General features: G+C 38.7%; 2 protein-coding genes and 1 long non-coding RNA gene across 4 annotated transcripts; 2 read left to right on the top strand and 1 right to left on the bottom strand.

The window, feature by feature from the left end:
* Window positions 1-192: 192 nt before the first annotated feature.
* Window positions 193-4,199, top strand: nme4 (NME/NM23 nucleoside diphosphate kinase 4). The gene is made up of 5 exons (XM_042505896.2): window positions 193-373; window positions 2,054-2,184; window positions 2,266-2,367; window positions 2,452-2,564; window positions 2,694-4,199. The coding sequence occupies exons 1-5, from the start codon at window positions 235-237 to the stop codon at window positions 2,812-2,814; spliced, it is 606 nt and encodes a 201-aa protein (XP_042361830.1). The 5' UTR covers window positions 193-234; the 3' UTR covers window positions 2,815-4,199.
* Window positions 4,083-15,300, bottom strand: eps8l1a (EPS8 signaling adaptor L1a). Its single transcript, XM_088069224.1, has 14 exons — window positions 14,899-15,300; window positions 13,497-13,614; window positions 13,273-13,331; window positions 12,414-12,549; window positions 10,352-10,440; window positions 10,172-10,246; window positions 9,944-10,092; window positions 9,647-9,856; window positions 8,379-8,487; window positions 8,144-8,284; window positions 7,861-7,999; window positions 7,196-7,358; window positions 6,526-6,658; window positions 4,083-5,758 (listed from the first exon to the last, which is right to left on the bottom strand). Exons 2-14 carry the CDS (start codon window positions 13,612-13,614, stop codon window positions 5,681-5,683), a joined length of 1,599 nt encoding a protein of 532 aa, XP_087925350.1. The 5' UTR covers window positions 14,899-15,300; the 3' UTR covers window positions 4,083-5,680.
* On the top strand, window positions 8,216-12,407 carry LOC148186513 (uncharacterized). Of its 2 annotated transcripts, XR_015774832.1 has the most exons (5): window positions 8,216-8,342; window positions 8,725-8,758; window positions 9,641-9,821; window positions 10,355-10,507; window positions 10,833-12,407. It is a non-coding gene; the product is annotated as an uncharacterized LOC148186513 (long non-coding RNA). The 2 variants fall into 2 exon arrangements; XR_015774831.1 differs by having other exon boundaries at window positions 10,355-12,407.
* Window positions 15,301-17,262: the final 1,962 nt, after the last annotated feature.

Consider the following 17,262-nt stretch of genomic DNA (forward strand, 5'->3'; position numbering starts at 1 on the left):
TTCTGAATCCTCTGCCAGTGCTGTTTTTTTGTTTTTTTTTTTGTTTGTTTGTTTTGTTTTTCAGATGTAAGATAAACAACAGATACATGTCTGGCATCAGTGGAGTTAAACATGTTGTAGTCGGAGGTTTGAGCGTCGATCAATCAGGGCGGGCAGACGGGGGGATGACTCGTGAGTTTTGATTGAGGAGGCTTGACTTCTCTCTCCAGAGGCTGCAGAAACACACGTCAAAACATGGTCATGTTGCAGAGGTGCGTTTTAAACAGAATTTTCCAAAAGTTTTATTCAGGAAATCAAGAAAGACCTCCAAGTTTGCTGTCAGCTGGGTTGCTGCTGGGTGGACACAGAGCTGCTGGGCACAGGAGCAAATCAAGTAAGTGACTGAATTCATATCAGCTGGTCAGTGAAATCGTCAATTTTACTTTTCTTTTTTTCCCCCTTTTCCCCATTCTTTTCTGGTCTCTTACGGACTTAAACTGTTATTTGTTTTTTATTTATTTTTTTGTTTAGTATTTGATCAAATATATAATTCAGAAACTGACCGATTGGCTTGAGAAATCTCTGTTTTTATTTACATTTTGTAATAGACTGTTCAACATTGTTGGCATCGAGTCAAAGAGACTTTACCTCCGGGGCGCAATGTTCATTTGTTCCAAACATAACGGGGACATTTGCGAAAACAAATTTGCTTTTCCAGACTCGTTGGGGTCATGAACTGGAACTGGGTTAGAGACACAGAGAGATGATGTTGGAACAGTGATGTTGGGGAAACAGCGACCTGCGGTGCGTAATCGGGCCAAAACCTCTGCGCGTTCTGCGTAAAGCACCGTAACGTGTATGACACCCGAGCCTTTTTTCTCAGAGGGGCACTTCCATCCAGCTCGAGTCGCTGTACTTTACTGGCACAGACGGTCTAAAGTTAAATGCCAGTTGGTTGAGTTACTCCCGTGGCGGGTCACGTGACTGTGTAATTGATCGCATTCAGTCATTCATTAGCTCCTGAGTTGTGTTGCAGCTGCTGTTCTGTGGCTGTGCATCTAAATACATACAATATCTGATGCCACAATTTAATTATGCTACCTCATTTTAATGCAGTCTGTCTGTCTGGCTGCCTGTCTGTCGTAGATGTGTCCCTGCATGTCCCAGACTTAGGGTAAATATTTGTCCTCCTCCCCGTAGGTTACAAATACTGGCAGTGTATGAGGGTCAGTGGTGGAGTCAAACTTTGTACATTTACTCAAGTACAAATTATAGGCACATGTACTCCTTTTTATGCCTCTTCATAGTCCAGGCCTGCTTGTATTCCACTACATTTTGGAGGCAAATATTGTCATTTTTACTGCACTACACTCATTTTTAAGCTTTATTTATTTTGCAGAATAGAATTGTTCATACATAATTGAAATCAACTAATGAATTATGACACATTGTTATTGATTAAGTAGTAAATATCTAAAATGATACCTACCTTTACCACCTGAAACAATAAAGGGCTGCTTACACATTAATCCCTCAATATTTATAATTCAGTGATTTTTTTAATTATCCATTTGGATAGTAAGTAATTGAAGTATACTTTTATGTAATTTTACTAAAGTAAGATTTTAAATGCAGTACTTTTACTTATATCAAAGTATTTTTACACAGTGGTGTTAACCTTCATCCATGTGGTGTTGGCATCACTGAGAAAATTCCCTTAAACACCCCTTCAAGTCGGAAAAAACTCATAAAGTCAGCAAACATTTTGGTACACAAATTGCCAAGTTGATATCAAAGGTAAAGCAATATTTTAGTGGTTTTAGGGAATTTAGGCTACTGGCGCAACAAGTCTTGTACAAAATTACTACGTAATCTAAAACTTAAACCTGTTTCACCAGTCTTGGATAGAAATATGAATCTTCACTGTGACTATAAATTTGCAATGCTTTTTGGTGTACTTATTGTTTCCACAGTATTACTTAACAGCTCATGAACACAACATGGTCAGTAGAACAAATTTGCAACTTGGAAAAATAGGACTATTAGAGGTTTACTGCTGTGTCTGTCCCACCAGGTGTTCCAGATGTAAGGGAGCGGACTCTTATTGCTGTAAAGCCTGATGGAGTTCAGCGCCGTCTTGTGGGACAAGTCATTCAGCGGTTTGAGCAGCGGGGCTTCAAACTGGTCGGCCTTAAAATGTTGCAGGTAAAGAGGTCTGAAATAAATGCGTTTCAGGATGTGATGTGCAAGATTTCTGTTTAATTTTTATGTGTCTCTGTTGTGAAGGTGCCTGAGGATCTCCTGTCTCAGCACTACTCTCAACTGAGGACTAAGCCCTTCTATCCCCGGCTGCTGCAGTACATGACCTCAGGGCCGGTGGTTGTCATGGTGAGGGATCTTGTTTCTTCCACGTAGTTGTCTACTCCTGTATCTTACATTATTGGATTTTTATTTTTTAAATTTTTGTCATAGGTGTGGGAAGGGCACAAAGTTGTCCAGGCGACACGAACAATGGTGGGACATACTAACCCAGCTGAGGCCCAGGCAGGCACCGTCAGAGGAGATTTCAGCTATCATGTCAGCAGGTAACATTTGGTCTCATTATTTGTGTGTATGTTTTAAACAACAACTTCATGAGACTGCCACCTTCAAGATAAAGCAGGGGATTTTTCTGTCCTGGAGGTAAAATAACAGTGTGTGTTGGTCCTTTAAAGGAATGTGGTCCATGCCAGTGATTCCCTGGAGGCGGCGCAGAGAGAGATCCAGCTGTGGTTCCAGAAAAAGGAGCTGCTGAACTGGGACTGCATTGACCAGACCATCACCTGTGAGGTGTGAGGGTGCTGAGAGTTGGGCACAGTGGGAATGAATAATAATACCTCTTCTCTTGCTGCTTAAAGGTCTGTCTATTGTGGCAGTGTGACGACACCGCAGTTATTTAAACAGATGAGGCAGTGTTCCTACCAAATAATTTACCTCAGTAAGTGTACTTACTCACAGTCACAGAGATTTTTGTTGAAACACATGTGACTTGAGTTTTTTTTTTTAATTGTGTAAATCATGCTACATTAGCAACAACGCACATATAAATGTATAGCTATTACACCTTTAACTGAACAGCCATAACAGGAAAAGTTTGGCCTCAGGGTGAGATTTGTGAAGAGATCATTTGTGATTTAGATACAGTAATTCTGCAGGGTGGAGCCATAGTGGATTCATTTAAAGAAATAATTCACCCACAAAATTATTTTGTATATCATTTACTCACCCCGTGTTACATTGAATACATGAAGAAACCTTTTTTTCTTGCCTCCAAGGTGAACGAAGAATCCAAAAGAACTGAAAAAATGTATGATGAATTGAAGTAAAACTATATAAAACCATCCATTTACAAACTCTCAATCAACTCATGCAGATAAAGATATCACAAATAAAATTTTGCAAAAATATGTACTAACTGTAAAGCAATAATGATAAATAAGTGAAATACACTTTATTTGTTTAATAAATGATATGTAGTAGTGTTGTTTTGGGAGCAGCCTAATAAGCACACTAAAAACCTTTATTAGGAGTGTTTACTTAAAGCTACAGTATGTCCTCAAATAGCCTACTTTGAGTGTAATTATTCTACTTTACTTAAATTGTAATCATGTAAATTTGTGTGACTAAGATTTTTAAATAATCCTCCTGCCCCCGTTTAAAAGAAAAAATAAATAAAATAAGAGCGTGAATAGTTTCAGGTTCCCACCTCTCTTAGGAATTGTCTAAAATTGGACGAGTTGTTTATATTTTAGCCAAAATGTGCTGGTGCTATCTGTGTCAAAGTGTACTAAAGTAACATGATTATGGTAATTTACCTCCAGCTGCTTTCACTGAACACTGAATGATTCCACTTTCGTGGATGTTGACATCTTGAATGTCACTTTTTGGATTCTTAACACAGCTCAATATCAACTATAAAATGACTTATCTGTAATTATTAACATAATCTTTTCAAATTGGTATGTTTTGATCATATAACTTGTCTTTGTCATAATACGGAAAAAAGTTTGGAGTAAGCTCAAAGATGTGATACAGAAACGATATAAAAATACACATAATTCATGTTGTATTTCAGCCAGTATATTATCAGCAATGTGTCCTGTTTGTTTAATGTGTTGCACATTTTGTCATAATATGCTCCAGAGCTGAAGTCACAATAAAAAACACAGAATCAGAAAACATTTTAGTCTCCATAGAAAGTCATAGAAAGAGTCAGGACAGAAATTGTCATGTATCGGTTGAATGTGTATTTGGTTGAAATCAGCATCTAGGTTAGAGACTGATGTGCAAGCAATATAAACTCTGAATAATCAAAAATCTGCTCTGTAGTGTCATGGACATTTTTAACAGAATACACTTTTTTATAATGCTCTAAAAAGCAGCGTCAGTCCATCGTTGTTAACTCGTCAAACTAATCAGCAGTATGCGGTCAGGTTTACTGTACTGCAATTTTTAGATATTGCCTAGACATAGGATGACAGAAATATTTAAATTAAAAAAAGAAATTAAAGGCCAAATTAAAGAACATCAAATGGTAAGACGAGCTTAAAGGAGCTGTATACAATATTCAGAGTATATATGATTCAGATTGTCAGCACACAGCTCTCAACAACAATCCCTGATAGCTCAATAAACAGTGCTAACAGTGACAACAGTGGTGACAGAGCGGACATTTGTAATCTGTGTGGAAGCCAGAAAGTGGTCGCTACACCTCAGCGATGATATTGCGGGTCAGGGTGGTGTTACCAGCGGTAACTGTATTATGAGTGCAGATCAGAGCAGCTTTGGAATACACACACAAAGACTTATGGCCAAAAATGTGCAACGTTTGCTGCTGCATTTTAACCATCTGAAACTGTTGCACCGACCACAGAAGCTGTTTTTGCCCATATGGGCACAGCGCTGTTCAACATTTTTCTGTGGCTGGTCTGTTTTTATTCCTGTGTGTGTGGCTTTGCGGCCCTCCAATACGTAAAAACCACATAGATCTGTTTAAAAAACAAATACAATCTATTTAAAATTGATACAAAATTAATACCTCAGGGTACCATAGACAATGAGAAGCAGCACAGCTTTGTGTGTGTTTTTACATTAAATATATCAGTAAATGCATATTATAATAAAAATTATCCAGTTAATTAATTAAACAACTGTATTATCCATTGGCAAAACTCGATAAACAGTCTGTGCCCCATGTATTTCTGTCGTTACATGAACAAACATGCACACATGGCCGGACCGGCTACCACAACAGCAAAAAGGGAAGCTCGACTTAAAAAGCAAAGAGGTAGTGTGACTTAATTGTCTGCTCAGGACGTGATTATTCTACCAAATCTTTTCAAGGCAAATAATGTTTTGCTCCTGTTTTAATACTCTGAACATCACACACAGAACCTTTAAGTAAAACTATGGCAAAAAGTTGAAGTTTAAAGCCCTTCAGTCCTAAACACATGTAAAAATCCAAAATAGTCCCAAGTCAATCAGCGTATTAGTGAGTGAGCTTTACTTCTAGCACAGTTTGGTTTTGTTGTTGAATGTGTAGCACATAGATACACAGCATGTATGATTAAAAGATTAAATTCATCTGCAACATCACTGTATATGCAAGACTACATTTATCTCCATTGATCCTTGTTGCCACGTCTGTATTAGTGGATGTCCGTCACACTATGTCACTCTCCTCAATCCTCAGCTTTTGCTTCTCCATGGCTCTCTCTAGTTCGGTGGTTTTGCGCACATCCTGAGGAGGACACAGGATAAAATGTGATTTGGCAGAGAAATACCATAGAAATTTTCAAGTTGTTTTCAAAAGAAGCCTCCTCTAATTATTTGAGAGTATCATTGGAAAATAACATAAGCACTTAAATTTTTACTCGTATTTTGACACATTTTAAACCAATGTCTGTGCAGTGAAGGTCAAATTAACATGGGCCCCTGAAATATCCATGATGAATTTCTTCGAGTACCAGACCAAGAACAAAAATGCAGTGTAAGAACTGATATACATTTCAGGTTTTGTACATTTTGTAAATTGTAAATATAATTTTTTAAACGGTTCAGTGGTCAGTGATATTGTTTTAAATGACGTAGGGTACAATACGTCTGATCATAAATCAAGGCTGAGCGAACAGCCAGCTCAGAACACATAGATCCATGCATACCCACAAAAACACACACAAATACACACAAGAACACACAGTACAATACACCCAGAAAACTAAATACAATATTCTCTTATTTAATTTTTACCCATTACATTTATATTTTGCACACTTGTGGTGTGATTTATAAATATCTCTTTTATTTCTTACACAACCTTTATAATTTTTGTATATTTTCCTATATTGAATATTTATTTGTATGTAAGTTTGCACTTTTTTGCATGCTTCTTATTTCTATTTTCTCATAATTTATCTATGCCTATATACAGTATAAGAGTAACTTTAATGTGTAAGGATTTTTGAATCTGAATTATAAACCTGGAAAAACAAACAAAAAGGGACAAACCTCGAGAAGGGCCTTCTGCACCATAATTTGGCTGTAGACTCTTGAACCCTCGTCTGGTGACACTGTGCGGAGTTCCTCTTTATTCAGTGAGAAAAGCTGAGCTCCATTCAAAATGGCCAGACTCTGAACCGTCCTAACAGAGGAGGAAGGAGCAACCAAATCAGTGTTAGTGTTTCATTGTTGAGAAATATAAGAATCAAGTTGCACCAACTGAAATAATCGAAAGAGATCTAAACTTCTGAATTTAAAAATGCTATACTGACTGTTTACGTCCACATTACCATAGTTCACAGTGAAGTTGAAAAACATAACCATTGGCAGGGAGGATTTTTTGACATTTGGGGGCGCTGTTGTGCACTACACAAAATTGCGGTGTGCCTTTGCAAGTTACATGTGCTGCATTTACAAAAGCAAAAAACTACAGAGATAACTTTGATTTTAGCATTACAGCCCAGGCAGTGCTTGTGCACTGAGTAAATAAATACCACGTCTTATTTTATATTTCCTGATACGGTAGAGTCCTTGACACTCCTGGATCATTTTCATTTAGTAGATCTCATGCATAATGTTGGTAATAATATCATAAATGATAGAAATACATAGATTGATTAATTCAGGCATGTTGGACATTCTTTTAATATCACTTGATATTGATAAAGTGCACACATACTGCTGACTGAAGCCCTTGGTTGTGAGCCAGGCCTCCACCTCAGCAGCTGGTGAGTGATAGTTCAGGGGAGTCGAAGTGTCAGCTGTGCGGGGGACCACCAGTGGACGGGCTGAGTCTCTTCTCACAGCAAGCCGCTGAAGGAGCTCTTCATTCATTACCATGACTGCAAATACAAAACACACACACACACACACACACGTCTTTTTCTATTTTCTATTTCCAGTCAAATTGTCACATATCTTCAACTCAAGACTAACACTCAAACTCTTGGGTTGTTTACTGTTTAAAATGACAAATGTTCATGAAAGGTGTTAGACAGACAGCATCAGAAAAACACTGTTCTGAAATGTGAAACTTGTTCACTTGTTTTGGAGATTTGGCTCCTGGTAAAAACCTCCTGACTCATGAACACAGAAGTTTCAGCTAGTTGCAATCTCCAGTCCTCACTGCTAGACGCCTCTAAATCCCCCTAAATCTTTAGCACCTCTTACTTTGTGTGACAGATGAGAAACAGTGCAAACTGCTACTGCTGTAATGTGCTAAAAATGTTCCAAGAAGTTGACAATAAGAACTTCCTGTGATCCAATGTGTTTGTGAACTTTACTTTCACCAGGTTCCTCTTATGTTTGTACACGTGATTTGCTGATCTTTCACATGTATGTTACCTCGGTCGCTGTCTTCTCCCGGCATTGTTGGAGACGGTAAAATCATGCTCTGTGGCCGCATTGGGCTTGTAGGGCTGGTTCCAACTGGGCTTGGCGGAGCATAAGAGAAGTACTTTGGCCGAGGGGTAATGGCTGTCTTCTGTTGAGGAAAAGCAGGAATGAATAAAAGCTACAAGACAGTATGAGGCAAAAAAACCCCAAAACGTCCATGTGTGTAATATTTGAGCCTCTGACGCGAACAAGAGCAAAACTCTGTATATGTGTGTTGTGTGTGTACTTGTACCTTTGACTCTCTGCGTACGACCGGGCTGTCTCTCCCAGTGTTATTCAGAGCAGACAGAGGCTCCAGGATATTAAAAGGGACGAATCCAATCTGGTCGAAGCGATTCCGACATTTCCACCATCTCTTCGATGACTCGATGACCTAAAGAAAGATCACTGGAGTTCTGTGATACATTCCAGGAATACATCTACTTATTCAGGTGGGTCACTAATCACCTCTAATTATGGATGTGTACCTCTAGTGTTTCTCCTTGTAGCACAGAGAGTTCACTGCTGTTTCTAGCCACAAAATCATAACTGCAGCAGTAAAGTCTCTCACCCTCTGGTGGGAGCCCATTTCCATCTCTGAAACAGAAATGCTGTTTAAAAAATATGCAACATGTTGACAAAGTTTAACCAATTTAAAAAACTGGAATCAATCTTAATCTCTGATGGGAGACATTGGGCTTAATGCAGTTGGTGATATAGGAACAAATTCCCTCTTATTTTTGTCTATATCCATGATTTGTCCTTATTTTGATGGTACCCTTTGATTTCTGCAATTAACCAATGTTTTCTTATTTTTGCTTATTTCTTAGCTAGAATTTTGCAGGTAGTCGAGAGCACTCCTACCAAGGTAATTAAAAGATATAGTTTTCACAAGCTGTTGTCCAATGCGAGGAAACATAAGATTTAAATATGAGAAACATGATTAAAAAAATGCATGAATATCATATGGTCAACTTTATATTAATATATGTTTGAATACTCAAAATGATTGGATTATTCATTTTGTGGGCCAATACATACTTTTGGTCCATTGATCTCAATTAAAACCATAGAAACACCCTTTTTTTCCTTAGAATTTTGTGTCAGACTATTTTCTTTTAATGTCAGTTACTATGCATCCCTCTGCTGACACAGCATTTACAAAATAACAGATTCCCAGCATCACAAATGTTTTGCTGTTACAGGGTTTCTGATTCTCTTGTAACACCAGAAGCTCTGGAAAATCTCTTTTGCTTTTTTAAAATAGTCATCAGTATGTATGTTATGCAGAAGTTATTCTTCTTACAGCCTTTTTGGTGGCATCTTTCCAATTCTTGGGCATGTGCCAAAGTTTTTGAGCACTGCTCAACACCTGCCCTGAAATAATGTTCAGGGGGCATAACCATGCTAATAGGTTATTATGATCAAGGGGGATTCATCATTCAGCACACATGGGTTAGAGGACATTTGGTTGGTTAAGAACATTTGGTGCATCTAAATCTGTCTTAATTTGTTCTGAACAGAAAGGTGTGAGAAATTATAAGAGAGATGTGAGAGACTGTTGCTGCATGTGGCTCGTTGATATGAGTTACAGTCAGAATTTATAACCTCCAGACTGATTTTATTAGGTAACACTGGTGTGCTGTTAATTATAGCTATTAGGAATTTGGCTGGCATTGTAACTCCTGCTATAAAAAAAAAAACCAAACAATTGTGCCTGGTTGTGTAACACTTTTTTTTCTGTCTACAGACTTACACTTCATCAGTGCTGTCACCCAGGCCCTCCGCTGTCTGTTGAGCTTGGTCCTGAGGAATTTGCGCCTCCCTTCTTTCCCTGTAAGAATCTTGTTTGTGCTGCGACTCAATTGGATCTTCGAAAAGCTGTCCAGTTGAGTCATAAGCCTGAGGCTGCCACCCATCCAGGAAGACAGGTGAGTATGGAGGAACAGACACACTAAGTTGCGAACTAGAAAAGAGGGCAAGAGGATCTTGTCAGAGCAACATCTTTTAAACTCTTAAATCAAGATGTACACACAAATATAAACACACAGACCGGGGTGAGGTCCAGTTGGGCCCTAATGAAGTCCACAGCTCCCTTTCCTCTTTAGTCAGATGCTCCTGGAGCAGTGATACAGCACCGCTGGTCATAGCAGGACTAAGCACTGATGCTCCTAACGCTGGCCCTCCAGTGGTTTTCACCATCTGTTAAAAAAGAGGGTCTTTACAGTTCATATCATAGAGAGAGAGAGAAATTTCTAAATGAAACATAAGAAAGACTAACCAGCCTGAGAGGTACAAAGATGGAATGCAGCAGCTCTGGTGCATCAGGCTGTTTGATGGACGACTTGAGACGGTCCTAAATAAATCAGCAAATGTGGTCATTTGCATTGTCATTTGCAGCAGTTTGATGTAAATTTACTTGTAAATTTCCAGAGTTGCTTATTGACTCATGATATCTCACCAGCAGACAGAGGGAATACTTGATTTTCTGAAAGATTTCCACAAACTCTTCCTCTGATGGAGGGAGAGCTTTCAGCGTCAACAAATCATCTGCACACAGAAGAACACAATCACAGCTAAAACTTAAGAGGTTACATATGAAGCACATACAAATATTGTAAGTACTGTTGTTTTTATACACTTGCATTGATTTTTCAAAATTAAGTGGTATCAGAATAATTTTTGAAGTATTATTTTTAATGATCAAGAGCCATTTGAAAACTGCAATTTACAGCTTAGTTTTATCTAAATGTCCAAAAAATAATAGAGGAACAGAAATTGAAATAGCTAATGAAAAGAAACTCAACAGTGAAATATAATCTTCAAGTTAAGGTGTGGAATGCTTGTTCTGACTTGCTCCAACAAGTACACCTACAAAACAAATCTTGTGGTTATTTCATTATTAACACATTCACATGTATATATTTGGTTTTTTTATCTAGGGTCACACCTATCCAAGCATGCACTGGCCACAAGATTTGGAAACACCCTGGTCTTGTTGCACTAACAACAGGTGAAGACTGATAGCCATAAAACACTCAAACTTTCATTAACATGTATTGGGAATTTATAATGTCTAATGATGAGGTGACCAAACTTTCTTCCTGTACTGTGGAATAGAAATTGCCCTTAAGGTAACTTATTTATTTATCCTCTGGTCATTGAGAATGTTTGTTATGAATGTTTTCTCCGTGCTTATATTATTGGATAGCCACTTAAAGGGACAATTCACCCAAAATAAAAAACACATAATTTTCCTCTTACCTGTGGTGCTATTTAGCAGTCAGTGTTGTTTTGGTGTGAGCTGCAGAGTGTTGGGGATATCAGCTTGCAGTACAAGTGCCCATGAAATGCATGTGAAGAACTCAACTGCAATGTCTCTTTGCAGAAATTATGACCCAGTTACTCAAGATAATACACAGGCTGTGTTGTGAGCAGTTTCATACAGGAGCTATTTTCTTTTTACCAAACTACGCGCACTAACCGTATCATTGCACAGATGGGAGTTTGTATCTACTTGTGTACAAGAGACGCTTGTGAGAGTGCATGAAGTAAACATTAACGGCTTCCTTTTCAGCTGATCAGAAACGTTAGTTAGCTCAGTGGTGATAGGTGAGATTACAGTAGATGCACTCTTCCTTCAGACCAGTGATACGGTTGTTAGGTGTAGCTCAGTAGAAAAAAAATATTCCCTACATGAAACTGCTCACAACAAGGTCTGTGGATTATCTTGAATCATGATTTCTGGAAAGAGACATTGTGGTAGTGTTTTACCAAATATTTTTTTGACACTTTGAGCACTACAAAAGGAGTGGCATCTATTTCAATGATATTGGAGAGAAGACAGATATCTCTACAGGTGATATCTCCAACACTTGGCAACTCACACCAAAACAATCTAGATAGATAAACAGCACTTCACTTTAGAGGAAAAATATGTATTTTTGATTTGGGGGTGAATCGTCCCTTTAATGCCAGATGCTCTGTCAACCCAACAGAATAAACTGGTGAATTGCCTTTTTATGAATCAGTGGAAAATTTTAAAGACATTGTCTCAGTGGTGGTTCATAATCTTTGAGGACTGACTTGGCCCAAATTTGAGTAACATCTTTGTCATGTTTCTTGTCCATGTTCTTGTCTTTGGCAGTCTGCCTGTTGGCCGGCTTCCAGCCTGTTAAATAGTGTGCCAATAGTAAGCCTTTGTCTCCAGTTTCCTGCATCTACTCTTCACCTGCAGCTCTAACAGAAGCCAGCATTCTTTAATTTCCTGTAGTCATCAAGCACTTTCTACTTCATCTTCCCTCCCCCGCTACCAGCTTAACATTTCATCCAACTTCATAGCTACCTTAAACATATCATCTGACTATTGTACATTTTGTTATTTGGATCTCTGTTTGAAGAGTCTGTCAGGCTCGATTGTCTACGTTCAAGCAGTTCTTTTTTAGAAAGTATTTCATTTATCTTGACCATCATAATTAAACGATGGCCACAGCACTTAGTTGATATGACTGGACAACTCTCACCATCTTGATCCTCCTTCTTCTTGCTCTTTCTGTTTCTCTTCTTCCTCCTTTGGTTGAGAACAGTCTGGGCCTCAGCTGTCTGTTGCAAGCGTGCCATGAATCGCTCCACATCATCAAAACAGTGATTCATAATCTCCTGAGGAAAAATACATTATGTTGACAGACACTGGTTATTGTCTTGACCGTGCATAAATACAGTACATGGTTTACTTACATAAACTTGACAGGATGCAGTGGTGGACTCAAGCTCTTTTAGGAGCAGGGGTTAAGCAAATAAAAAATGGTAGCAGCTGCATGCAGTGGGGCATTAGCATGCAGTTGTCTATTGAAAATGTTATAGCATGTAGGGCAGCCTATAGGGCCCTTTATTGCACTTAATCCATTGCAAGGGCACTGTAGAGGGCCCTGCATCATATTTTCACCACTGGAAAGCCACCCAAGAAGGGACCTAATTTTCTCCACTGGAGGGGCACCTTAAAGGGCACTTTCCTATATTTTCTCCCATAGAAGGGCACCCTAGAGGGCACTTTATCATGTTATTGTCACTAGAAGGCCATCCTAGAAGGCCCAGCATTGCATTTTGCATTTTTTCCCATGAAAAGGACATCCTTTTGGGCCCTGCATCACATTTTTTCTCCACTGATAGAGGCCACTTGATTGTACTTTCTCCATTATAAGGGCAACCTTGAGGGCCCTTCATTGCAGTTTCTCCAATAAAAAGGCACCCCAGGGGGCATTGCATTGAATTTTCCCCACCAGAAGTGCACCTTAGAGAGTGGCAAGTCCCAAGTTTTATTTGCAAACAAATTTTCCCAAACATTTGAAATATAATATCAAAATTATTTATGCAAGTACATACCACTTCTCTCTCTGCATTCAGTTGATTTGTATAATTTGTGTCCACGCTGGCACCGTTCTCTGAGCAGATGAAGAACAAAGCCATTAATGCAAACTTGGACAATTATGCAAAAACACACGAGGCTGGTTGCAAGCAGCAGGATGACATGTAGAAAATGACAATATACATCTTTGTGGCAACAGGCCATGCTCGCACATACATACGCATCAGACGGATGAATATACCTTTGCTAAAACCTCTGTAGACAGGCAGGCCACCAGGAGGAGGCTCCTCCCCTGGAATTATCATCACTCGGACACCTGAATGCTTTCTGGGGAGCACCGGAGGCGGTGATGCAGCCATCTGTTGTGTGTGGATACAGACATTAAAAGTTTAATCGGGCATATGCATACAAAAAAAGAATAATGCTCAGGTACTATATCAAAAAATTTTTCTTTTCCAGGTAAATATTGGCCAACACCTTACTTCCCCTTCCCTGGGAAATGTTAAATCCATCTATACATTGTCTCATTTTTACATGAAAATCCAGTTTTTAGGATTTATGGGATTAATGGCAGAAATGGAATACAATATAATATAACAAGTATCTACATAGGAAGTGGGTGCTCATCCTCTGAGTCCTACATGTTTTCTACATCATCTTTCTACAGAAGTCCAGAATGGACAAACCAAACAGGCTCTAGAGAACAATTTGCTTTTTTGGGTTTTCATGTTTTCATGTGAACTGCAAGCAAAGATCGGCATGTGTGAGCTCCCCGTCTCTGCCAGACAGCATTGGAGAAACACTGATTTTGGAGAGGAAGAACATCTGCTGATAATTTGGCTCCCAGTAAAAACGTCCTGAAACATGAACACTGAGGGAATTCTAACCAGGAGAAGTTTCAGCTGGTTGAAATTTGCAATCTTCATCACTATATGCTACTAAATTAACCGAAATCTTACACACTGGACCGTTAATGTGAAGCATTTTGCTTCTTCAATTATGATATATATGTTTTCAAAATTTCTGAGTCGACTAGTCTAGATGTGAAAGTCTTTGATAAACTTTTATCAAAACAAGCTCCACTTAACTCAATCTGACCATTGTCAAAAAATGATAAATGTGAGTTCAATATTGTTACATTCCACAAACTGATTGCAAGAATGCTGAGTATCCACTACACGTAGGTTTGCATGCAGTGACAGTGATGGATGCACACGACAGGAAAAACCACTGTCATCAGATGCATGGTATGCAGATGACACAACCAGCAAAACATAATAAAGAAATTCTTCTAGCTGAATAATAACGTTTGATTATAAATTTGTGCTCTGCAAACACATTGTAGCTTTTTACTCTGGTATCTTGTTTCCTCTTCCAACATACTGATGAAGCACTGAATATTGCATGGACCTTCATAAGTGTTAACAATTTTTCATAAAATAAACATTGCAAAGACAAAGCCTTCTTGCAATTAGAAATCATGAAATATTCTAATGTATCAAGATGAAAGTCTCCTCTGAGCAGCATATCACTGACACAAGCTGTCCTCCATAAGATAGGTGCACCTGCTTCTGCAACCCTCTCTCAGACATATTCACACATACTATTTACAGTAAATTAAAACACAGAATACATCACTGTACCTTTTATTGCGGTTTGAGTGTTTAAATCCAAGACACAGAGACCAATCCTCGTGCCTAGTTGTATGTGCACTGAGCTTAGCTGTTTACACGAGGACGTCCCACCTTCTTGAGATATGCAGAAACAAGAAAAACAAGTCTGGCTTTCCTTTCGAAGTTAATCTGTGTTGCTTTCACTCTCCTCTGATCCTCTGATACACACACACACACACACACACACACACACACACATTCGCTCCCTCCCGCCCATTCTTCTTTCTGCATCTTTGTGAGCGTCTCTTTCCTTATGACAGGCATTTCTGTCAGCAACTGCCCGTGGCCTGTGCCAAAGGCTAATGTGATCTGTAACACATGCCATTCCAGAAATGTAATGCGGTCTTCTTCGAACTCCCCACCTCCACAAATTCATTGACATCAAGTTTCGTTAGAGACTAGGCCAAAATAAGGATCAGAGGTGACAAGGGTAATTAAAAGTTCAAATTAAGAAATGTCAGCAGGAAGAAATAAAGATTTAAATGCAAATCATTGTTTAGATTTTCCTCAAATGAGAAACTGTTTGAAGTTGGCTTCGCTGATTTGATGTAAACATTCCTCACCTTTACGGCTATACAACCATTTATACTCATATAGTCTCATAGTAAATAGCCAATTTTCTTCACCTTGAAATGGTTTGTTCTTTATATGTTCTCATTGGCTAAGAGAATTCAAGGGAAATCTTTAAAGTCCAAAACATTTAATCAACTTAGAATCTGTCAAATCAAATGTATAAAATGAAAGATATGTTTTGGTAAAAAATAAATTACTGGTTGAGAAAATAACAGAGATCAAAGTCTGAGGGCTCTGATAACTTAACACTGAGTAACAGGTAACACTGAATATGTTTAAAGCAACAGACAGGTAGTCAAGTATTATTATAGTAGTATTAAATGATATGTGAGAAGTTGTAGAAAAGGATGTTGGCAAAACACAAGGTATCTAGTTTCTGATGTGAGAAATTTTTTTCAGAACACTCTATCAGTGATGCTCGTGTGATCTTTAGCAGTCTGAAAGATGGATAATGAATTAATTAGCAAATGCACATTGATAATAGAGACTATAGTGGATGTGTGTGGTTTACTGTATCTTGTGGATGCCTGGTGCTTACGTTTAGGCACATTGTTGCTGCCTTTTTAAAAAGTCTTGACCTCACCTAAGCACTGTGCGGGTAAATACCCATAAAAATCCCAAACATAGAAAAAATTGAGAAAATAAAATGCAGGTGAAGGGCAGATAAATCCACACTACCACACATTTCTTCTTGGTTAAAAGTGATGATTTAGAGGATTGCTTCTGTCTATAGATTGTTTGGGGGAAAATCCTGCATAGTATACCACTAAGTTAGGATTGCGTCTCCATGATTTTAACAATTTATAAACTAAAGTCACTAAGACACTGGCAATTCTCCTTCTAGTTCTCCTGGATACAAGAAAGGCAGGCAGGGTGATGGTTTTAGGGAAAACTGAGCTGCTGTTGCACAGTGACACCAACTGGTTGTTTTGGGTTAGACACCATCTGTCCCTGCAGCAATCCTCCTGTGAATTTTGCACATGTGGGGAGGTTGTAAACAGGTGTTCAAACTGACAATCAAAGACTTGATGTTGTTAGCAAGGGGTAAGGACAGACAAAGAATAGCAAGCATAAACAATGCACTTCAGTGCTCCATGTTTTTCAACACATTGGTTCAAGCAACCTTGAGTTTTGGCACTGCACGCCGAAGAAATTCACTGCATGTGTCTAAAAAAGAGCAATTTTGCCTTTATTATTGTTGATTTTGTACACATAACTTTGAGCAACAACAGGTCTCATCCCAGCTGCCTAAGAGCTTTTCAGTTGATCTCCACAATTAGTGGAGGATTTACTGTACCGCTGTGAGGCCTGCATTCATTCCAAGCTTTGACTTCTAGAGGGACACTTATAATCTGCATCCCAACAGTAGGAGTACAAGGCTGCTCCTGTGACATACACAGGAGGACAAAGGGAACGCCCCCATACATGCACTTTTTTGCACGAGGTGGAAAAGTTTCTCAGTCATCACAAGTTGTCTGTATCATCCAGCTGTATAAAAGGGTATGACCTTACTGTTACAAAATAGGCAAAAAATACACAACGGACAACTCGTGTCACAGATTTATGATTTTTATATGTCCAGTGTGTCTGTCTGATTTTCTGTAAATGATTGTTAACCCCAGAGATTTCCACGTTACACTTGAATGCTAAATGTAGAAAGATATGGACCCATGTTATGGGAAACATAGGAGCTGTAGGACATGCAAACTGTGGATTCCTGAATCATGCTTTTAGTCATTTTGCACATTTTTTCCACCAGGG

Source organism: Plectropomus leopardus, chromosome 18 (assembly GCF_026936395.1).
Source record: "Plectropomus leopardus strain MGB_pleo_1.0 chromosome 18, ASM2693639v1, whole genome shotgun sequence".
In the NCBI taxonomy this organism is placed as follows: Eukaryota; Metazoa; Chordata; class Actinopteri; order Perciformes; family Serranidae; genus Plectropomus; species Plectropomus leopardus.